The 25,416-nt window shown below is 39.4% G+C and overlaps 1 protein-coding gene across 12 annotated transcripts in view; it reads left to right on the forward strand.

Moving 5' to 3' along the window:
- Positions 1 to 25,416, forward strand: part of sox6 (SRY-box transcription factor 6) — a 199,845-nt gene that overhangs the window by 138,058 nt on the left and 36,371 nt on the right. For 10 of the 12 annotated variants that reach the window (XM_056461452.1, XM_056461449.1, XM_056461456.1 and 7 more), the window contains 2 exons: positions 9,702 to 9,825; positions 17,085 to 17,164. In XM_056461452.1, the coding sequence (XP_056317427.1) occupies positions 9,702 to 9,825; positions 17,085 to 17,164 (204 nt within the window). The remainder of the gene's footprint in view (positions 1 to 9,701; positions 9,826 to 17,084; positions 17,165 to 25,416) is intronic. The other 2 variants (XM_056461450.1, XM_056461457.1) reach the window with 1 other exon arrangement.

The following is a 25,416-nucleotide window of genomic DNA, read 5'->3' on the forward strand; positions in this document are numbered from 1 at the left end:
ATAGAAGTGTCTTGAAAAATATCTAGTCAAATATTATTAACTGTCATTATGGCAAAGATAAAATAATAAAATAAATCAGCAATTATAAATGAGTTATTAAAACTATTATGTTTAGAAATGTGTTGAAAATATATTTTCTCCATTAAACAGAAATTGGGGAAAAAATAAACAGGGGGGCTAATAATTCTGACTTCAACTGTATATACACAGTTTGATTATGTATATCATAACTACCATCTTACATTAATGATATAGTACGTCTGTGTTCACGTTATAAACCCACCCTAGACCACCTTTTTATGCAGACTCGAGCACTGTTCACCTGAGTTTATAAACACAGTATCCAAATGAACTCTAACCTACAACAAACATGGACATGGTCTTCATTCATCCTCATGTCTCTCCAAAACTGTTTGAATAGAATAGAAGATAGGAAAGAGAATATTTTGATTAACTTCACTAAATTTGGGGACCCACGTTCTTTACAGTCTTTTTGTTTTGTGTGCAGCACAGTAAGAAAATGTATACATGTTTGGAGCAGAATGAGGGTGGATGAATAATGACTTAATTTCAATTCTCAAACTATTCATTTAATAACATTAGGCCAATTTGAGCATGAAATCCTGAGATTGGAGCTTGTTTTTTGCCATAAACTCGAGGGTGGATTTTAAGTAAAGCTGAAGTGGAACGCAAAGAGTGGGGGAGGAAGGGCTGTTCTGCTTTTAACAGCCCCGGACTTAATATAGACATATTGGAATGGCTCTTTTCCAAGAGGGCTTGTTTTACTGTGTAAGGAATTAGTGGAACAAGAAGTCATCTATTGGTTATTCCTCCAGACAAGCAGAGTGTGGGCCAGTGTCTGGTTTCTGTGCACCTTGCCCCTTTCGGCACATGCTTTCTCGAGTCCTCAGAATACATTTGTCCTCTGTCAACTCTTTTGTCAGTGGTGGCGTAACATACATACAAATACACATCAATGCACTGTTTGCTAGTTGTCCCTTTCCAGTATCGGGAACGTTAATCTTTTACCTGTTTAAAAACACACACACACAGAGACAGAACAAAAGAAAGAATGAAAGCAAGAGAACATGCTGCTCATCGACCGATAAGCCTTTGAGTCTGTGGGCCAGTGGATTGTCGGAGGTGAGTCGGTCCAGGTCAGAGCCACGGCCACCACACAAAGCCTCTTTATTCCCCGTGCTGTATCTGTGTGGCTGATGAAGGCCTCCTGCAAAACTCGTCACTAACAGAGCAGAGAGAGGAGAACAATGCTTTTAGTCTGTGGCATCAAGGTGGAGACCTGGTCTTAATTCCGGCCCCGCGTTGACAGAAAGAGTGGGGATCAAAGTCCAACTCAGCCCTATCGATCCACACGGCCCGATTGTCATCAGGGGCTGAAGCGCGGCCGAGCAGAATATCTTGCGCTTTGATAACAGCCCAGCGAGCGTGGGTTTATGTGTGTGCGTGGGTGGGATTAGAGCTCAAAGCTGCAGCCGCCGTGTGCTGGAGGAGTGCGGTTAACTGATAAATGACCTGTGACGTGGGAGTAATGTGTACTCGGGGATCTATGGGATTGTTTAAAAAATTGACCTCTTCAGAACAGAATAATGTGCAGACTCCTGAGCGCAGAAGTGGTTTCATTCAGCAAAGAGCTCTCTCTCTCTCTCTGCGCTGGTGAGTTTCCAGAAAGCGCTCACTGAGTGTGTTCACAAAGTAGCGGGTGTGAAGTTCGCGCTGTCGGGGCTCGCCGTGCAGATTGAGCGCGGTTGCCAGGTCCTCCAGAATCACTTCTCCTTAAAATGGATCCCCTAAGGTGGTTTTCTTTCACAGTCATTTTGGCTCTGGCAGCATCGAGTGAGGGAAAGAGCGTGTGACGTATCAGTACTTACAGTAACAGCGAAAGCTGTTTTCACTCCAGCTAAATTTAAAACACCTCCACGCGTTAAAGCTTTTATTTGAGATTTTTTTTAACGAGAAATGTGCTCTGAATTTGGACCAAAATACATCACGGGTGTGGAAGTTCATACGGCCTCACCTTTTGAAATAGGTTGGCGTGTGCCTAATGCTTAACCTAGGGCCTCCTTCCAGAATCTCAAAGAGAAGAGAAGTTAGCCACCCCTCCCCATCGCCGTCTTATCTCGTCAACACTGAAAGGCATTTTGGACATGTTAAAACAACTCCCCCTCTCTTCCTTTTAAAAGCAGAAGGAATCCCAGAGTGATGCTCCTTGAAGATCAATCTCTATTTTCATGTTAAGGAGAGTTGTGGACAGGTATAGGGGGGCATGTCTCTTGAGCCCAGCGGGACCCCTTAAAAGACAGCGAGGAGCATGGGTGCTGACAGGGGCCCTGTCGTGCATGGTAATGACTTGTACATCTCCATTTTCCATGCACTTGTGTGACAGGCTGGGTCAGGATATGGCAGCAAGTACACATTTACCACTTCTGCCAAGGAAGGCATAAACATATTAGTGCATCTGCTGGATTAAAAGCACACCGCAGCCTATTCTAACAGTAATCCATGTACAGTGTGCCTCCTTCAATAGGCTGGGCTGTCTGACCTTAGGATTAGTTGCTGCTGTAAACCATTACTGAAGCTAAGTGCTGATGCCAACATTTCCAGTAACAACATTGATTAATCTATAGCTCCCTATTTACTTCAGGGGTTCTCCCCCTTCTCCTTTTATTTCGGTCATTCAACTTACAGCGAGCGCACATTGTGTGTTTAAACATCCCACTGCTGACAACTCACCATTCAGTGTTGGGAATTAGTGATCAGTAGCATGATTGTAGCTCAGCTATTTTTAAGATTACAGTAACATTTACCAGCAATAAGCTTTTTCACTAATAGCAGTGCACGGGATCGGCAGTGCACGGTCACCTTTTTCCACAGCTTTTCAGAAAATATTGTAGTATTTAAAATTGCGATATTTTCATATTTAAAATGTCTACTCAGTAAATTACATTTTTAATGAACCTGAATGTGAAAAAAGCTGAAAAAATAAAGCTGATTGTTTTTATTTCGGAGATTAAATAAGATACATATATACATGCACATATATGTTTTTGTGTGTGTGTGTGTGTGTAATCATTATTTTCAAATATCATATAATATTATACACTCAATAGCTTTTTTTATTAGGTATACCTGTCCAACAGCTCGTTAACGCAAATTTCTAATCAGCCAATCACATGGCAGCAACTCAATGTATTTAGGCATTTAGACATGGTCAAGACAATCTGCTGCTGTTCAAACCGAGCATCAGAATGGGGAAGAAAGGTGATTTAAGTGACTTTGAATGTGGCATGGTTGTTGGTGCCAGACGGGCTGGTCTAAGTATTTCAGAAACTTCTGATCTACTGGGATTTTTTCGCACAACCATCTCTAGGGTTTACAGAGAATGGTCTGAAAAAGAGAAAATATCCAGTGAGCAGCAGTTCTGTGAGAGCAAATGCCTTGTTGGTGCCAGAGGTCAGAGGAGGATGGCCAGACTAGTTCCAGCTGACAGAAAGGCAACAGTAACTCAAATAACCACTCGTTACAACCGAGGTATGCACCAAAATTGGACAGTAGAAGATTGGGAAAATGTTACCTGGTCTGATGAGCCATGATTTCAGCTGCGACATTCAGAATAGATAGGGTCAGAATTTAGCGTCAACAACATGAAAGCATAGATCCCTCCTGCCTTGTATCAACAGTTCAGGGTGGTGGTGGTGTAATGTTGTGGGGCCACAGCCTACCTGAGTATTGTTGTTGACCATGTCCATCCCTTTATAACCACAGTGTATCCATCTTCTGATGGCTACTTCTAGCAGGATAACGTGCCTTGTCATAAAGCGTGAATCAAAGTTCACTGTACTCAAATGGCCTCCACAGTCACCATACTCTATCCAATAGAGCAGCTTTGGGATGTGGTGGAACGGTAGATTCGCATCATGGGTGTGCAGCCAACAAATCTGCAGCAACTGCATGATGCTATTATGTCAATATAGACCAAAATCTCAGAGGAATATTTCCAGTACCTTGTTGAATCTATGCCATGAAGGATTAAGGCATTTCTGAAGGCAAAAGGAGGTCCAACACAGTGCTAGTAAGGTGTACCTAATAAAGTGGCCGGTAAGTGTATTATATTATATTATATTATATTATATTATATTATATTATATTATATTATATTATATTATATTATATTATATTATATTATATTATATTATATTATATTAAAAAAATCTTTAACCTTTCTTTAAAAGCCATTCACCATTCGTTTAAACTTGTGCAGTACTTAACTCTTGCTCATGTGCTTTAAATTATAAGTAGCTTGTTGACAAGCTATAGTTTTAAAGTAGCTTCCCGACATGGCCTGTGTTTTTAACGGAGGGTAAATGGATGCCTGATCTGAGGGCAGGGGACAGTAGAGCAGACACGGCCAAGTGAAGTGTGTATCCCTGACAGAGAGACAGATTGTGCTGTGCATCACCACAGATTTCATCAGCTGCACCAAACTGATGATATATGCGAGATACTGAAGGTGAAGAGGTCTCTCTCTCTCTCTCTCTCTCTCTCTCTCTCTCTCTCTCTCACTCTCTCTCTCTCTGTGTCTATGAACCAGTCGGCTGTGTGAAGAGAGAAAGTCTGCCAGCAAACACAGCCTGACTGATTGCTACAGATGCTCTTCCTCAAGTACCGCGAGTTACATCCTCGCCACAGCAGGTCTTCGGGGACAAACAATAGCACCTGTTCCTCATAAGATGGGGCTCGTTCATGTATCTTTAATGAAGCTTTGGGGCAGATGGCGAGAAATGGCATTATCCCATCCTCTGGTTCTAAGGACCCAATAAGACAAAGGGCAGATATGAGGCAGAGTCTACAATGGGCTGAGTTTATGAGGTTCAGAGCTTCCAGAGGCCTGAGTTTGCCTCCTCACATCTGCTCCACTTCATTCTTTCATGCTCTTGAAGATCTGACTGGCAATACTAATGCTGTGGGCTGCCAGCCGCCTGGCACGCTCATGAAGGGAGGGGCTGAATATCAGGGAACAGATACAGAAATACGAGTGAGCGTGTTTGTACATACCGCGTGTAATGTATATTACATGCGGGTGTAGAAATGGATCAACCAGCATAGATCATATATCATTTGCAGTGCTGTTTATGTGGCTGCTTTATTTACCATAATATCCTTTATTTATCATAATATTATTTAAAAAAATCTTGGTTTAAAATTAGAAATCGATAGAAATGTGATATATTGAATTGTATTCATGCAAACATATTCATGCTGTATGTAAAGATTTATTTGTGAATTAATAAATAACACTACTAAAATATATTATGTAAATAAGTCAAAACTATGTGGAGTACTTGAATGAAGGATTAAAACAGAGTGTCCACGGGGTCTTAAAACGTCTTAAATTCACTGAAATATTGTGTTGTAGGTCTTAAATTATTTTAAATAGGTCTTAATTTTCCTATGCCCATGTAAATGAGTGACTGTGTTTGTACATACCGTGTGTAATGCATATTACATGCAGCTGTAGAAATGGATAAACCAGCATAGGTCATATTATTTGTCATGTTTTTATGTGACTGCTTTATTTACTTTTGAAAGATGCATCTCGTCAAATTCAAAACTAAAATTTACTTGCTGTATCTATTTTGTCTTTATATATTATACAGTTTTATTGTAATATTTATTTTATGTAAATAAATATGGGTAATTAGGTTATGAACAATTGTATAAATTCATTTATATTATTATGATTATATATTTTATCATAATATAAATAAATCTTGGTTCAAAATTAGAAATCGATAAATATGTGATATATTGAATTGTATTCATGCAAACGCATTCATGCTGTATGTAAAGATTTATTTGTTAATTAAAATAAATAACACTAATAAAATACATCATGTAAATAAGTCAAAAATATGTGGAGTATTTGAACGGAGGATTAAAACAGGGTATCCGCGGGGTCTTTAAACATCTTAAAATGTCTTGCATTCACTGAAATATTGTGTTGTAGGTCTTAAATAATTTTGAATAGGTCTTAATTTTCCTAATCCCATGTAAACAAGTGAGTGTGTTTGTACATAACGCGTGTAGTGTATATTTCATGCGGCTGAAAAAATGGATCAACCGTGTGACTGCTTTATTTACTTTTAAAAGATATATCTTGTTGAATTTAAAAGTAAAATTTACTTGCTGTGTTTATATATTATACTAACAGTTTTATTTTTATATTTATTTGATGTACATAAATATGGGTTATAGAGTTATAAACAATTTTAACCAGAGTATGAATTCATTTATGTTATTCTGATTACATATTTTGTCATTATATTATAAATAAATCTTGGTTAAAAATTAGAAATAGATAGAAATTCGATATTTTGAATTGCCAACATGCATGGATGTAAGCATGCTGTATGTAAAGATTTAATTGTGAATTAAAATAAAAAACACTAATAATATATATTATGTAAATAAGTCAAAAATAAGTGAAGTTTTTGACTGGAGGATTAAAATAGGGTATCCGCACGGTCTTAAAATGTTATACATTCACTGAAATATTGGGTTGTAGGTCTTAAATCATTTTAAACAGGCCTTAATTTTCCTATGCCCATGTATATCATTCCATCTTAATAAGAGTTTGAACATAACTTTATCAATTAACTCCATTTACTATTGTGGTTTGATACAGTATCTTCCTTACAATAACATTGGTTTTTAAATGTTTTTTATGTTTTACCTGGGCATTGGAAAAAATCCTTGGCATTAAACCTTGTGTAAGTCTGAAATTGCATTCATAATGGTCTTAAAAAGTCTTAAATTTGACATAGTGAAACCTGAAGAAACCCTGTAAAGACAGACAGACAGACAGACAGACAGACAGACAGACAGACAGACAGACAGACAGACAGACAGACAGACAGACAGACAGACAGACAGACAGACAGACAGACAGACAGACAGACAGATAGATAGATAGATAGATAGATAGATAGATAGATAGATAGATAGATAGATAGATAGATAGATAGATAGATAGATAGATAGATAGATAGATAGATAGGTTGATAGGTAGATTGATAGGTAGATAGATAGATAGCTCATAAAAGCATGGCTGAATGTAAGCTGTGTATATATGAAGATTCAGAAGGACAAACATTTTGAGACACATCGTTCCTGTGTCTGAATGAGAGACTGACGCATATAATAAGTGAGCTTCAATGCAGAATGCAATTTATCAAAAATCCGCCTGTCTAAGTGCAGGCACTTAATTCCATTCTCTGTCTATTAACAGTCAAAGCAAATTGCCAGTGATCATCTTTAAATCTTTATCTGCATTGTCTGCTCCTCTCCATCAGTGTACATTAATTGACAGGCTTGAAAGCTAACCTTCACTATTAGTCCCCACTTAAAGGACGCTTATTTGATTTGCCACTCACAGATGTGGCATGTGTAAATTAAAGTTTAATGTAAAGGCCTCATTACCGCAAATCACGATCTTTCAAACCGAGGGCAATTTATCTGTTTGTACCTTCCCTTTTCATTCTCTTGCTGTTTGCACCCTTTTGAAGCAGCATTAGGGGGAGTGTGTTTGATTAGCGGAGTTATTGTCAGTCAGTTTATTTGTTTCAATGATGTCTAATTCTAGGTCGTTTTCAATGGTTTAGATTCGAATGAAATAAGACATTGATGATATAGTTTAGGAACAGATGGGATAAGGCATGGCGGACCAGGTGTTTCTGTCATTATGGATGCAGGACTATGTGAAATGACATGTTAAGGAACAGTTGGGTTTTGGTTCCACTTTAAAAGCAGCTGTTGTATGTAATGCTGCGGCTTTAGACTGATTCGTCTTGCAAGGGTAATGTGAATAAGGCTAATGGCAATTAGGTTTGTGACTGACCTTAGTGGACCTCTGAAGGAGAACAATTTACATGCTCAGACCCCATTTTTTTTCTTCCTAAAGCACTTAAGCATGTCTTAGATAGTATAAAACCATCGTTTGTGACGTTGCAGATGCTATTTATCTTTACTATGCTATAGGTTTTCTTCCTCCACCTACGTTTTGATTACCTTCACATGCATTCCTACAAACACAAGAGGTCACTCCGATCACTTTCTCATTCAGTCTTTTGGGTCATATGTGTACAAATCCCTTACTTTGGTGCCGTCCCAACTCTGTAGGTGCATTTTTGAAAGTGCAATGCTTTACAAACGTAAAAGCGCTATATATTTTATCCTATTTATTTTTGCTCAGTAGAACTCGCTTAATCCAAATCAATGAAGTGGATCTGAGCACTTGTTTAGCACCTTGGGAACAAGCCCTACTGAACTCTTACATTAGGCACTCGGAAGGCGAAAGGCAGCATTAAAAAAATGGAGATCGCGCAAACCTCAGCGAGAAATGCTGAGCGGAGAGTGGTTCCTCAGAGCAGGTTGATTTCATGCCTCAATGCTGCAGTAGTAATTGCGTCCAGACCGGTTTTTATTGCAGGCTGATTTTAAAGAGCGATGAATGGAGAAACATTCTATAATGTGTTTATTTTGGGGGGCTGACCTTTATTAACCCGTTCACCGGTTGGGCTCCCCAGAGGTGGCCGGCTCGACTGCATTAACTTTGGCCTGGCCTACGGTAGCAGCACTGCAGCCTATCAACCACAGGCAGGAAGCAGAGAATGACAGCAAGATTGAGTCCGGCCAACGCTCCACAAACATGTGTTTTCAAACTTTGCCGCTCAGATCCCTAAACACACAGACTCGCTTTTTCTTTGTCTCCCGCTCAGCCTGTCTGTTTTTACTCTTACGCCAAGCTAATGTTATCCTTACGCACACCATTAGCGTTCTCTGTTTTGCAATAAAGCAGGAATGAAGATGAACATGGCTGAGAGCGTTTGAAAGGCACCACACGCAATGCCAGGTGTCGACGTTATACATGAAATATCATAAATGCACGAGCTTTTGGGATCATTCCATCTTTTTCACAGCTGAAAACAGGTGCTGTAAATTACTAGCCTCCCTTGGGCATTTATCATGTATATAAATGACCTTCCAAGAACAAGAGACGTATTTCTGAGAGGATCTGTCTTATGATTGAGTTTTTTAAGGAATGACATTTCTAATTCTATTTAATAACATACTGCATGTCACATATGTTACAACCTTAACAAACTGAATTGTAGTCTATGATTCAAACAGGAGTAAACATGCTGCTGTGTGTATATATATATATATATATATATATATATATATATATATATATATATATATATATATATATATATATATATATATATACAACAGTTTAAGTCAGAATTAAAAAAATTTGCTTAAAGGGGCGAATAATTTTGACCATAAAATGTTTTTTAAAAAATTAAAATGTTTTTATTCCGAAATAAAACAAATAAGACTTTCTTCAGAATAAAAAATATTATCAGACATACTGTGAAAATTTTCTTGCTCTGTTAAACATTATTTGAGATATTTAAAAAAGAAAAAAAAAATTCAAAGGGGGGCTAATAATTCCGACTTCAACTGTATGTGTGTGTGTGTGATGGTTTCTTTGAAGCACTAATGTAGGATTGAGTGCAGGTATTTGGTGAGCGTGTGCTGGATGCGCTGGGGTCAGGATATGAGCGGTTCTGTCAGCCTGTGTTAGACTCCTGTGTGATCTCCTCTCTCTCTGTGTTCAGCAGGTCCAGGGTCACATGCCTCCGCTCATGATCCCCATTTTTCCACACGACCAGCGCACTCTGGCAGCAGCCGCAGCAGCTCAGCAGGGCTTCCTCTTCCCCCCAGGCATGTCCTATAAGCCAGGTAAGAGAACACATTTAAGCTCTTGGAGTTTCACTTCTTTATTACTGTTGATCCGTGTACACAAAAACACTTGCCTGGGATATCCTAACCAGTTTCCTTTAGATATTAGGATAGCTAATTTTTAAGTATATAAATATCAATAAATTAAAGGGCACCTATGATGAAAATCATCGTTGTTTGGACAGAACTGTGTGTAGGTATAGTGTGTCCACAGTCATATTGGGGTGATATAAAGACAATAAGTCTCTTTTTTTAAATTTCCTGATGTTAAAATAGGATAAAAATCCCTCCCATTTTGAGGCCGACTTCAATGTGATGTATGAGTGCGGTTTCCCCGGACACCAAATTGATTAACAGCTGCGTATTAACATGTCTCCATAGTAATGCGTATAATCATATCAGCAAGACAGGACGTGCGCAAATCAACTGGGATTAAAAGATCTGTTTAGCTCTCTGTGATCATCAATCATCATCAAATATGATCAAGAATGAGTTTTACAAGTTTTAAACATTTTTAAAACAGTGCATGTTTGCAATGAATTACAGCAATTTTACCATCTTTATGACCACAGCCACATGTCAGTACAATTATAGAAGAAGATGCTTCAATCCTGGTTTGTGGACGTTAAATCAGGTTTATTTTGAACGTTAATAACGGATAATCATACAGCAGTGGATATTAACGTGTATCCTGTCACATTTGCGTGCAAAAACAGTGCAAAGTTAAATGCGTGCGCTGTGTGTGTCTGCTCTGTGTGTGAACTTTGTAACGATATTGTGTGCGACTCATTGTTGCAACTCCGCAACAAATACATCAAATACTGTAGTACTTCTCACAAACATTACGTGAGATGTGCTTCCTTCATGTCTGTCACTGTGCTGTTTATCTGTCGCAGCCGAGAAGGAGATTGAGGCACACTCTGACAGGCACGTGGGAACAGTGGGCAGGGAGAACTAGCATTAATGGCACAGGCAACAAAAACAGCTACATGGCTTAGAGCATAAAAATTCCAATATTCTAAAAGGTATAATAAATTTTCTTATGGGTGTTTAGAGCTGAAACTTTACAGACACATTCTGGAGACACAAAAGACTTATCTTAAATCTTGAAAAAGGGGTAAAATAGGTGCCCTTTAATATGCAATTCATGTATTTTAAAATAATAAATAATATTAAATGTAATATTGTTGCTGTTATAGAGTTGCAAACTCACTTTTGTGGGACACACCAGAAGATATTTCACAAAATGTTTTTGTGGAATACATTGTTAACTTGGACACCAATTACTTTAATTAATAATAATTAATTAAAAAATCAAAACAATTGCAAATAACCAATTAATTTGATGTGAGTCAAAGATGAAAAGCGTCAAAACAAATGGCTTTATTTCACCATGATTTAACATTTGTAATGATAAAACTAAACTAAACTAAATTCATTAGTCACTTTATTAATCCGGGTCGCCACAGCAGAATGAACCGCCAACTTGTCCAGCACATGTTTTACACAGCGGATGCCCTTCCAGCCACAACCCATCTTTGGGAAACATCCATACACACTCACTCACACTCATATACTACGGACAATTTAGCCTACGCAATTCACCTGTACCGCATGTCTTTGGACTGTGGGGGAAACCGGAGCACCCGGAGGAAACCCACGCAGGGAGAACATGCAAACTCCACACAGAAACGCCAACTGACCCAGCCGAGGCTCGAACCCGTGACCTTCTTGCTTTGAGGCGACAGCACTACCTACTGTGCCACTGTGTTGCCCCTAAACAAAACTATCATATGTAAATGAATCATTTGTTAATTGTAAATATACAAATTTATTTATTACAATAATTGAATTGTTAGTTCAAATAATTAGTTCAAAGAATAACACTACTGTTTTTTGGGGGATATAATAGATGTTATGTTCCTTCCATGGCTTTTATTTTGTTATGTTTTATGTCTTTTTCCATGGTATACTATACCTCAGGGGAACTGACATGCCTCTTTTGAGCTTTCTTTACGTCCTTGTGTCTTTCAATTTTCCTCAGCACATATTTTATCATTGCTTGATTTCCCTGACCAAATCATCACATTGTTTTTAAAGAGCTCATCCCTCTGGATTCAGAGAGCAGAACATCAAGCCCTCCTTGTCAAGGCAATTAATTCTGAACACTGTGAAGTGTATCACCTCGGTGAAGCAGCCTGTTTTGGCAGAGTTCAAGGCGTTTCGAGCCTTCAGAACAATGGATGGCGTGAATGAGGGCTGGAATATAAACACTGTCAGCATGAAAGGGTTTCAACTTCATGGGCCATAAATCTGTGGAGAACATATTACTAATACAATACTCGTCATGCCCCTGTAAAAGATATTATATATGATTATGCCATTTGTATTATGCACATATAATCATCTTTGGTGAGAGTCATTGGCTCAAGTGCTGAAAATGTGATATTAATTAGAGATTTATCTATCCCTAATCATTTCTGTTTCTTAAAAAATCAACAACTGGAAGGTGACACTTAGTTGTGCACATTTTCCATTTTGGAACTAAAGGGCCTCTGGTGAAAGAGGTTGTACTTGTTCTGGCATGCCTTTTTTCTTCTTTTGTGAAAAAGAGAATTGCTCCTCACGCAAGCACTGTAAATTCAAAAACAAATTTGTAGGAAATTGCTACAACACGCAGGCTGACTCACTGCCAGTATCCCTCAACCTCACATCCAGCCATTGTTCTGAGCTTTAGGGATGTGCCAGTCTCAGTTTCTGTAATTCAACAGTTAAAAACCTAGTCCTTCCTTCTAGGGGATCAGTAGCATTTGTTTTTCTTATTACTATGGACTGCCATTGAGAAAAATCAAAATAGTTAAGTAATTATTCTTTTTTTATTAGTAGACTTGTAGGAAATGAAAAGGAACATACATTTGTCCCCATTTACACCAATACGTTTTAGTTTTAAAATGGCAATTTAGAACGAAAACGATCCACGTTCAGACTGGCGTTTCACTTATCGTTTCTGAAAAGATTTCCGTCCACACTATACCGCTGAAAATGCACATCACGTGACCACACACACACTCTGGTAAGTGATGCAGCGTATGCGCACGTCTAAGTCCCAGGCAGTCAGCGGGTGCCTTGAGCACAGCTCCCCAGATGAGAGCAGCGCAAGTCAGACAGTTCATCAACAATCTTCCACTGGATTTCATCTCACTGTAGTCGCTAAACGTGATATTTAAATCATCTTGTCTCTATCTAAGGACTCTTTGGTCTTTTTAATTACTTGTTTTCAGGTAACGTGTTTTGGCTGAGCGCAAAGATAAGTTAATAAATTAATTTATGTAACCACGCTCACTGATTCTGCTTATTTGAGTAAATTTGAGTAAATTTAAGTAAATTACGTTACAAAGTACACTGTTCTCTTTGAAGATTTACTTGGCGTGTCCTCTGGAGTTTGTCCTCGCAAAGTTGCGAAAGTCTGAACTTTCAAGAAAAGGATGCAAGACTGAAGTTTGTGTAATTAATATTGAGAAAAATCCCCAATCAAATAGGCGAATATCTGCAACCATGTTTTCAGATGTCTCCATTTTCCTCCATCCAAACTGACATTGAGCAGCAATGTTTTAAAATGAAAATGGCCTGTTCAGTGTTTTTAAAACGCTCCATTTTCAGGGCTCAAAACCTCTGGGGTAGTGTGGATGGAAGGCGTAACCGCAGCAAAGCTTATGCGTTTTAAAACTAAAACATATTAGCGTAAACGGGGCCTTAGGAACACAAAAAGTTGAATGAGAATTATCAAAGAAAGAAAAAAAGATGTGCAGCTCTATAAAAAAACTTCCTTTTGTCTTCAAAGTATGCCTTGAAAAAACCCTGTTTGTTGTCAGCACCTCATCAAAAGGCAAATATACAAGAAAAGAGAAAGAGAGCTAGACGGTGAGACTGATAAGAGGGAGGAAAGCTTCAGAAGTCAGCAGGTGAGAGTTGTATTATTACAGGGTGTGGTAGAGCAGCTAATAAATTAACTAAAAGGTAAATGATGGAACATAAAGTCAGCTATTTTTGAACTACAAAGGCATGACAGGTTGAACAAAGAGCCTGAGGGCATTCTATTCCCCGGTTTGATTTTTTTTAATATGTTTGACATGGAAAGTGTTTTAGTACAAACAACAGCAGCTGTAATGGAATCCTTAGCGTGTGTAAAGCACTTGCATTATTCATAATTTGCGAAACAGTGGAGGGGAGAAAGTTTAGGACGTAGCTTATTGCCGTTCATGCACATGACTCGAATTATTAACACGGGTAATGAGTTAGGACTCATTGCTGTTTGTGTTACCCGGCATGTGGTGACCGGGTTGTGCTCAGAGCAAGACGCTAGGGCCCTATGCTGATGGCCTTAACCCTGCAGTGAAACAGCAGAGATCCCCTTTCTCACACACTGTGCTCAATGGCTTGGGCTTGGTATAAAGAGAGGACTTGGGTCATTCTTTACTCAAATAGACTTGCAGAGGACAGTGGTGATCCCCCCTGTGCAGACATGAACACATAGGTATTGCTGATCGTGGATGTTCACGGCTCTTGGGATGCAATGAGGCCTCGATGCCCCCGCTGGCGGTACCGCTGACAGCCAGTGATTGTACAGAGACTCGCCTGGAGGCAACATTCATGTCACAGAGAATGTGCGTCAGCCGTTTAGACATTGATACACCACATTAGCAATTGATAATATCAGTTTTGAGCTGACTTGTTTTCCGAACTGGTTTGGTTTGGTTCTTCTTTTAAATTCCTGTCTTTGTATTGAAAGTTTGTAGTGAGATACAAAACTGGATGCAAAAAGTGCTACAGTATGATTTATGAGTATGAGTATTTAAAAGTACAATTGAAGGGGATTGACTTGTATGCAAATGTGAATAATTGTCACCAATAAAGTACATTATTTTCAATTATTTTGTTTTAATTGGCTTAATAATTGAAGAGGGATGGTCTGGGGTGAACAGCTCTTGCATGTTCTGAACGTGTTTTTTCTATTCTTTTTTTCTTTCGAATCTTTAGTATTAGGCTGGAAGAAAGGTTGTGAGCCTGGTAGACACTGTGCCCTTTAACAAAACCATTGATTTCAAAGAGAGCCCCACTTGGCTTGAATATTCCACATGCTTGGCTCTTGGCATCAGGTGGAGTAGAACTGAAGAGGTTGCAGAAGGAGCACTCTGCCAGACGTTCCTCCCCGCTCTCCTCCACCTTTTCATTAGCCTCACAACCCTCACTTCTTATGGAGCACCGGCCCATGTCAGTGGTAGTGGTGCCCTGTGCAAGACCCTTGGGTCCTTCTAGTTAAAGAGGCTCTGTGCCAACTTGGCAGTCCAAATTGGCCTCGATTTGCAGCATGATACCTGGCTGAAACAGAATACACTATGAAGCTCTCTAGCAATGCCTTAATAAGAGCAAGCACTTTAAGCATTATTCAGAAGCCTGCCTGGCCCTTTTTTAAAGCAAATAAGAGGAGTATTGTGATTTGAGCTGATAATGTTTGCCCTTTTCTACTTGGCATCTTTAGAAAGCTTGTTTCGATAAGGAACCTGTGATGTTATCACGGGAGAATTACATGTTGAAGTGGATGCTCTGGCTTGGGTTTTCTGGCCTGAGATGTATGAGCCAACACCATAATTGTTTATTACTTTTGGCTACTCTGATAGCTTATCGTTGGTCAGATTTTGTTTTAAGCAAGGTTTTCTTTGATAAAACTGTCCTTTAAATTCAGTCTGCTTTTCAATGTCATAATAGTTAGATTATATTTCACATTTTGGCTTTATCATTGAAATGTTATTTCTGTTATGAGCTTAACACTGCCTATGACACAGTATAGTGCCCAGTAGACTTCTCAAAGATCGCTGAATCAGATTTGAGAAACCCACTATTGGGCCCCAAGATGGGCTGATAATAAGCTGTTGGCCCTTGGCCTTAGCAAACTTGGAGAAACAACCCTATTGGGGAGTGGCGTCGCTGGAGCCTCCCTGGCATTAAGTGGCTGGAGGCAGGCAGATTTGCCTTTTAAACTAGATTCACTTTCACAGACTGACATAGAGAAAGCTGGCAGGAGACCCCGTCTACTTGAGACACTGGCTGCCCAACCAGCCCCTAGACCATTAGCCTTGGCCTAGAGTTCCTGGTTGGCACCTGACCTGCTCATGGCTCACATGACATATCACCACAAGCACAGAGAGAGAGAAAGAACCTTGGAGGATAATGACCCCTCTACGAGTCCCATTGCACTATTTGAAATCTGTTCAGTTGCGTTCTTTATTCACCTCTGCCACAAGCTGGGATTGAATATCCTGGCTGCATCACAATGTGCTGTGGTCAGTCAGATTGCAAAGTGAGTACGAGGGTGGAAAAGAGGGAGGATATATGTGTTTACCCCCGTGCCTGTGGCTTAATAGCTCCATATGTTTGTGAGAAGAAGTGACAGGCAGAAGTGGGGGCTGAAAGAGGGCCAATTCCCCTTCCATGGGCATGCTTCAGTCAAACCTTTGCTCTCAGAGCCAGAGACAGTGTTATATACACCAACCACTGCACAAAACACATCTCACACTCTTAAACACACTTTCAGAGGCACTCAATTATCCGTATAAGGTTACCAGAACTGTATCCCCAGGGCTTTTGTGTTCAAACCTACAGTTTTCATCTGGTTTAAATTGTGTGTTTTTTCTGTTCACCCTATTGTATTGTTTGATTCTATTGGAAACTTTAGATCTCCTGATGAAAATGCCTTTCAAACAATATTTAGATAAGACATCTTGTTAAAACCTGTTGAATCTGGCGTCGGCACCCTCTGTCTCTCTTACACAAACATGTTTTATTGCGCCAGATCTCATTGTAAAACACATAATGGCGTGTAGAACAATAGCATAACTAGTAAAGCATCTGACAGAGCATGATATAAATCGCAGATACTTGTGAACAATGATGTAAAATAGCATTACCTTGCACACAATGCACAGCTAGATGAGAAAGGACTGTGCAAGTGTGGGCAAAGATAAAAAAGCAGAAGGAAAAAGCCTGAATGTGAGAGAAAGAGAGACGTTCCTGTGTAAATCCCGCTCTGCTCTGGCCAGCTGACTCTTTTGTGAGTGCAGATGTTTGGGCTGAGTGCCGAGGCTGGGTGCAGGCAGGCCCACAGGAACTGTGTTGGCACTTGTCTGGTCTGCCGTTGGGCCGCTCATTGTCTCAACCTGTGCGCATTGTTCACTATCTCCCCCTCCTCCTTTCTCCGACAGGTGATAACTACCCGGTGCAGTTCATTCCATCCACAATGGCAGCTGCTGCCGCGTCAGGACTCAACCCTCTCCAGCTCCAGGTATGTACAGTCACAAAAGAATTTACGGGCAACGGGCCAAGCCCTCAGCACCGTGTGAGCAAACCAGCTGTATGCTAAATAACAAGTTAGAGCTAAATCACTCAAACATCGGTCCACCCCTACAAGCTTAACACCTTCCATCTGCAATATAGCCCATTTTACAGTGCAGCCTTGACGCCTATGCATGGGAACTGGGTGTAGTGTCAGTGAAGGGTATTTCAGAGGCCCCTCGTACCTTAATTACGTTCTCTGTTGACGTTGTTTTGTGTAACTTTGCGGTAACATGGAGTTTCATAATGATGGAAGAGTTTCCAAGACCCTCCGGGCTACCTTGGGAGCATTTTATCAGATAATATCTCTTACTATTATGTGCTGTAATATAGAGTCATATTTTAATTCCAACTTGTTTCATCATCCTCGTCATTTTAATTGTTTCTTTAATCCTGATTTTTACCTGTCAAAACAAGATTTATTTATCAGCTGATAGTAAGGTTTTATTATTACGCTAATGCTGTTAGCCTTTCCTGTTTACTTTGAAACTTCTTCCATTTACTTTGAAACTTATTAAAATCACATGGGTTCTTTTTAAGTTCTTTGAATAAAAACTGAAGGGCCAAATAAACAAAAGCAGAAGGCGAAACATCTCACAGCCCTGTTAGCAGATTCATTTATCCCTTTTTTCTTGCTTTTCTTATTCATAGAGGGTTGTTGTTTTGTCAACAACAGTGGTAAGCGGTTGATAGCAATTAGACATTAAGCTCTCTGATAGCTGGGAATGTTACAAAACAAAGCTGAGAGCAAAGGGAGGAGGACGTGCGGGGGAGAGAGGATAGGAGAGCGTTTCGTACCTTTTCTTCTTGCTGATACATGTGCACAATTTGTCCTTCGGAGCTTATCGCTCTCAGCATTAATGAGCCTTGGCAAGTTGGAACAATACTTGCAGCTGGAGATGGAAAGGCCCTTGCTATAGCATGCGACTTTGGGGAGAACAATCATCTGTGTTGAAGGTGTGGAATGCATCTATTCATGTTAAAGAGCGTGTGTAGAATGTGTGTGTGCTTGTATGAGAGAGCAGGGAGTAAGCATGTTAGCAAAAGTAAGCAAGTCTTTCCTCCTCTCTTAGGCGAGTAAGCTGTGATGGTGTAACCAGGGCCCACCCCATCTATTTATAACGTTCCTGATGGGTCAGCTCGAGTCTGGGATAGTCATATATCAGGAGGCACCAAGAGCCCTCAGCCATTCATTGTGATAATAGATTTAACCCTGGGAATGGGCTCAGATCGAGCCTGCGAGTCCGTGGCTTGGCTGACCTTTAGAAAATACAGTAAACACAAATGAGTTGCATTCCCATTAATTGAAGTTTGTCTGCCTGCCGCAGATTTAACTGAGCAGATTGGTATTTACTCTACATACTCTTCAGTCTAAGAAAGCCCGGCTAGTCAAACATACCCTTTCCGCCGCAACTGAGCTCTGATCATAACGTGGAAGATGATTAAAAATGATCAGGACTGAGATAGGGGAGATGAATCTCATTCCGTGTGTGATGATAATGCCGTTAGCGCTTGTGATGCGCCTGTCTGGCTAAGACAGTTGCATGAAAAAGTTTGCTTTGAGGACAAAAGGACAAGCTAAACATTTTTGAAAGAAAAGGACAACAGATGGACGCAGATGAGGTTGTAATTTAGAAAGGAAGGGCAATGCTGACGAATTTGAATGGCAGTGCAATGCTAACACGCAGTTGTGGCTGCTTTTGTCTGTCTTCCTTCTTTTGAGCAGAAATAACAAGCTTTAAATTCCTGTCTTAAATCAAAGGAAGCAGATCTTTCTAAATATGTCAGATAAATGAGGGCCAGCACTAGGTCAGTGTTAATGAGAGGTATGTATGGATTTGTCTGCTGTGTCTGGGTGATTATCTGTAATGGCAGTATCACTGAGCTCTCGCCGCTTATGCATCACTGATCCGCTCGGTGGGAGTGACCTCACCTATGAGATCCCCACTTCCTGTGCCAGTGGACCCGCCCACCCTGTGCCACTGGCTGGGTGCATCTGTCTAATTAGAATATCTTCACTTGTCAGCAATTCTGGCAAGGTATCATTTTCCCTAATTTGCTCGGTTTAGACTGGGGAAATATATGAACCTTAAAAAATGCTCTGATTGGAAAGGAATTAATTCCCACAATGCTGTGCTCGGTCATGCAAGAAGAGGGATGGCTGCTCTGCCACTCTTAATGTTGCCGATGCTACCGCTCACAATTTTACCGTGTCATAACAGTCAGTGGGCTGGCTGTGGAATCTCTCTCTCTCTTTTTCTCCCTGTCCTGTCTCTTGCCCGTCACCCCGGCTCTTCCATAGGCTAACAAAAGGCTTCAGGTCCTGGGGAGTGGAAATGAAAGCAGCCAGGCGATCTGAGAGCGTAATTTGCTTGTCAATACATTTCCCTCAACCAGCAGCACACGTATACACGCGCCTGCTTGTCACCACACATCCCAATGCGGCGAGTAATTTCGCTCAATGCGTCCCTGACAGATTGGCCCTCGTCTGCAAGTCACCAGAGAAAAGCTGCTCAAACTATTCCCCAGACCGCATGCCTCTCTTCATTAAGACCCTCTCAGGGTTCAGGATGAGCTGGGCATGGCCTCCAAACAATGGCTCTATCCACCGGCGTTGCCTCCCTATTAGAAGTGACACCTCTCACCTCCGGGCGGAAATTGTGTTCGGATTGTAGCCGTGTGGCCAGACAGCCTAAAAGGAATTATCCTAATTCTACAAAAGAATTCGATTTTATTTTTTGTCTGTTTGAATTGGCATTTAATTCGCTAGCGCACAAGATCACCACATCAATTGCTTAGAGGAAAACAATTTCCTTAAAGCCATTCTCTCCTTGATATATTGTTTTGCCACATGTTCCAAACAAATTTCAAGTCAGCCTGTGAGAGGCCTGTTTTTTATCATTGGAAGCAGTCTTTTGGGTTTAAGCAGTCTTAAAATAAAGCATCATGGGATAAAGCATAACATTTGGGTCTTCCTTGTGGCATATAATAGAGGGAGCAAAAACAAACAAGACCTGTTGGCCTCCCTCTTTCGCTCTCTTATAATCGTCTTCCCTTTTTGTCTTTTCGTTAATGGTTCTTTTTTTATAATATATGTAAATACTTTATATACCTATATAAAGTATTTTAGTTTAACTCTTTTTATTGGCAATTCTCTATCAGAGAGTTATTACAAGTAAGGGAAAGAAAAACCATAATACATTAATTTCACAATATTGAAGAAAACATATTCGGTGGTAATTAAACAAATTCCTTTCTCTATGAACCATATCAAGAGGAAAATAAAGTAAACAACAAAATAAATAAATAAAATAATAATAATAAATTACAAATGACACCAAAGTAAGCCATTACTGTTAAATGTCAGATATATAAATTTCTTTTCCTAATATACTCTTGGATGAGTTTTAATTATACAAAAGCAAGGAAAAAAGACAGATACAGACAGGGTTAGGTATGTATGAGTTACATTTTTAAAAAAGCTATTTTTTAAAACACAGCAGAAAAGGTTGCCAAACTCTATAAAATCTTCTGTTTTGCTATTAATAGTATGTCTAATTTTCTCTATTTGAATAAACTGCAACAGGTCATACATCCAATGAAAGTAGTTGGGCAGAGAAGGGTTTTTTTTCCAGTTTAGTAGTATAAGCAATTTTAGCAATTCTCAAACAAAAGGCTAATACTGAAAGATGACAGCGATACATTTGTATGATTTAGTCCAAACAGTGCCACTAAAAGACATGGATCAATTTTTAGAAGGAAAATATCAGAGATTGATTTAAAAATTGATGTCCAAATAAACTCGGGACAAAACCAAAAGGTATGATAAAGGGTAGCTGGAACTTGTCTGCATCTGTCACAAATAGGATCAGTTTGTGGGTTTATTTTAGACAGATTTTTTTTCCAATGAATTCTGTGTAATAGTTTAAACTGTATCAGTGAATGATGAGCACAGATAGAAGACCTTTTGACCATTCATCATCTGAAGAAACATGATTAACATCTGATTGCCAATCTAATTTTATTTCAGAGAGATGAAGAATCTGACATTATAATAAATGAGAAACTTGGAAACCTTGGAAACTTTTATTTCCAAGATTTGATAAATCTCTTGTTTAAGAGGTGCATGGTGGAAGTAGGAAAATGTATTTCTTATAAATGGGCTATATGCACACAGACTTTTAATTTTCAGCCAGGCAGCCCAAGGGCTTCTGGTGAACTGTCTTTCCATTACAAAATTGTCACGTTTAAGATCTGATTTCTTTAAAAATCAGCTGTCTTCACTGCCTGTTAGATATACCATATGAAGTGGGTCTCAGATCGGACAAGAAGCACTGCATTAAATTCCATTTACCATTCCATGTTCCAATGTCCACGACTTTAAAACATGACCGTTTATTTTATCTTAGTATTTTCAATGGCACTTCTGCGCTAGCCTGTTGCTCCTGACGGCGCTAGTGGTTACAACGGTCTTTTTGATCTCGTTTTACGCTTGAACAACTAAATGAATGCTTAAGTCTGTTTAACGGAATGTACTGTAAATACATTACAACATCGATGCAGTAAAACCAACCTTGTGTAATTATAAATAGTCACATTAAGCTTTCACCGGAAGTTTATCATTGGTTTTAAAACTCTAGCGGTGCATAGAGCCCATTCACAAGTCTACAAATACCTAAAGAAGTGAGTTTTTGAAAGCCTGAACTTTTCTAAGAGATATCAAAAGGTTACAAAAGTGTTCTCGTGAAAGAGATCATTAATATCATATTTACATTAATATCATAAAACAATGCCTCTTCTAAACCATAATGCAAATGCTAAATCTGATATAGAAGGCAAAACAAAAAGAGTTTTATATATAGGAGATAAACATGACAATGCCTGAAAACTGAAATGTTTTCTAAATTGTTATCAAATCCTTAGACTATGTAAGACTAGGGGGTTAGAGGAAAAACAAGAATATTTAATAATATTTTGATATAATATATAATATTTAAGAATATTTCTTTCTGCTGAAAGAGTCACATTCCATTTCAACCCATGCTGGAACCCAATGACAAAGAATGTAATGGGACTGACTCCAATATAAGATGCTATCAATATTTGCTGCCCAAAAATAAAATAAAATCCGCCTATATATAAAGTATTTTAAAATGTATTTTCCAAAAATAGTGTCTTATTTTTTTTTTATTGTGTTATATTTTGGCCAATGTTGAGTTTTAATTAATATAATAATATTAGGAAATCAACTTGACATTTCAGTTGTAAGAATGACTTATCATATTATCTTTGGCTCTCTGAGACTCCAAGAATAGACATGAGTTAAATCTATAAAAGTATGTTATCACAATTTTAACATTATACAGCTATCATTATTGCTAACAAAGATATTGTACTTGCTAGTCAGGCAAACTTCTCTGAAACTTGCGCTAGAGGGATAAGAGGAAACACAGTGTTATCTTTTGTTTGGATGCTCATGTCTCTGCATTCCGGATGTGTGGAGGGAGCAGGGCTTTCTGCCATGGCTAACAAGTGGAGCACTTTTGACTATGAGCTACAGAAATGAGAGCGAACAGCTGTTGGTGTGATTGAGGAGGAGAGGAGAGAAGGAAGGAGAGGGGAAAGGAGTGGCGCGTGCTGTGCGAGACAGACTCCGCAGAGATAGCCAGAGGATGAGAGGCAGTATAAGAACGGGGCAGAGGCTGTAATGGGAGGGATAGGTGGACATCTGGATGGATAGAATCATAAAACAGAGAGGAAAGTAAATAGATAGCAAGAGATGTGAAGCATGTAGCTTAAGATGACCACCTGGGTTGATTGCGCCGCAGGATTATTAGTACACTAGTATAGACTAGCACCAATACTTCAGATTTGCGAAGATATGCGAGGAAAGTGAAGGAAAAAATGAGGTAGATGAGTTGAGATGGGGGAAGGGAGAAATGAATAAGGGAGCAGGCTGGGCGCCAGCAGATGGGACAGATGTCTGGCCATACTGGAAAGCATTGGCGCAGCACACTAGCGCACCCCTGCTTCTCTTTCTGACATCTGGGCCAGCCTGGGTCAGCCCGCCTGCCTTGGGCAATGAGCCTGGACAAGCCTTGTGGCAAACGGGCGCCCCAATGCTACTGAAATGGCAGAGTCAGCCATGCGGCAGTAACACGGTCCTCTCCCCATGCTTCCTCTCAACTGTGCCCATACAGATAGCTGAGGAGGACACACAAACACAGGAGACTTAGTGTATGTAGTTTAGTGTGTATAGCGTGCTTATGCGTTGATGTATGATAATGTATCAGTGGGGATTTTTGGCCTTGTGGATACGTTTCAGTGAGCTCAGACTGGGGCCTGTGCGGATAAGTTGGAGAGACAGTCATGCACCATTATAGCTAGAAGCACTAAAATTGGCTAAATCTGCCACTGTATTTCACAGCATCTGCCAGAAAGCAGTCTGCCCCTCTCTTTAAGAACAAACAAGAGACTCAAGTTGTTTTTTTTTCCTTAGATGATGGCCTATTTGCCTGTCATATGTGCTCAAGTCTAGGGTTTCATGAGCCTATTCGGTTTGCGCTCTCGTTCTGTTGGATCACAAGGACAAAAACTCAAATAACAAACACGATGTCAATGCTGTGAACCATACTGTAAAAAGAAAGTTGCTGTTCAAAGGTTTTGGCTCATTTTTTTAATAACAGGAATTTGTATTTTAATCAGCAACTCCACAATTAATTGCTAAACACTAAAGACATTTAAAGTTTGACAAATATTCATATTAATACGTTTTATTTATTAGACACTTCTGAAAAAGTGCAGCACAGTTATATTGCCGGTGTACTGTCGATTTGTCCTACCTTGTCAGATTGTCCTACCTTCCATTCAAAAAGTAGGTAGCACATTTTGATGATGCAATTTGCTACCCATCAGACTTTGCTACCAGTGTAAATTTTAACGTGGAGTAGTGTGAAATTAAGCTGTAATATCACCCTAACCTACCTAATCCCTAACCCCAACTTCAGAACCTTTGAAATACTGTCTTGGTAGCATAATCTGATGGGTAGCATAAAATGCCAGGACATCAGCAGCAAGCTTACTGCAACTCTCACATGGTCGTCCACTGAGACTAAGCAGGTCTGCGCCAGCGCTCAACCTGCCGTCTGTGTGGGTCCTAACACTCCAGTATATTGCTCGGTGAGCGTTGTCCTTCGAATGAGATGTTAAACCGAGGTGTGGTCATTAAAAATCCCAGGATGTCCTTCGAAAAATAGTAGTGGTTTAACCCCGGCATCCTGGCCAGATTTGCCCATGGGTCAATTACGATATGTGCACATATTATAATTGGCTCCATCACTCTGTCTCTTCTCCACCAATCAGCTGGTGTGTGGTGTGCGGCCTGGCACAATATGGCTGCCATCGCATCATCCAGATGGATGCTGCACACTGGTGATGGACAAGGAGATTCCCCCCAAAAAAGTGTACAGAAATGCGCTATATAACTGTAAGGAATTATTATTATTATTATTATTATTATTATTATTATTATTATTATTATTATTATTATTATTATTATTATTATTATTATCATTATTATTATCATTATTATCCACCTATGTGGCTGTAATGAGGGAAAGAATGCCATGAAGCACTGACATTTTTGCAGTAAAGCTAAAACTGACACAATGAAACTGAAAAATTGACTGAAAGCTGTTTGTTGTATCTATAAATACAATATGTTATATTATAATAGGTTTATTTTAAGATACATGGTGCTGTCATCGCATGAAGGATCCAGTAAAGACTGTAATGACAACTAAAAATATATCTTGGCTACCAAATAAATCAATGAAGCTTCATTAAAATGCAGTTTTACAATGTAACGTTATATTCCTAACATTAGTTTTGTTGGTTAAATCTGTTTTAGTTATAACCCTTAACATATGTATGTGTAAACAGCTCTGATCCATTTTTTTTGTATAAAACACAGAGTCTATTTGCCAAAAAAGTAACCTTTCTCAACTGTGCCTTTTTCCATTCATAAACAGTTTACACTGAGCGTTTACATACCTCCGCACAGAGGTGGAGCACTGAATTGGCTCTCTGAGACACTTGAAAGCAAAGTATCATTGAGTGCTGCTGCGTCCAGCAGTGTGGTCTGAATGTGTCAGGTAATCTGGATGATCTGCAAATACTGTTGTTGCAGGCAGAAACGCTGGG

Source organism: Danio aesculapii, chromosome 7 (genome assembly GCF_903798145.1).
Source record: "Danio aesculapii chromosome 7, fDanAes4.1, whole genome shotgun sequence".
Taxonomy (NCBI): Eukaryota; Metazoa; Chordata; class Actinopteri; order Cypriniformes; family Danionidae; genus Danio; species Danio aesculapii.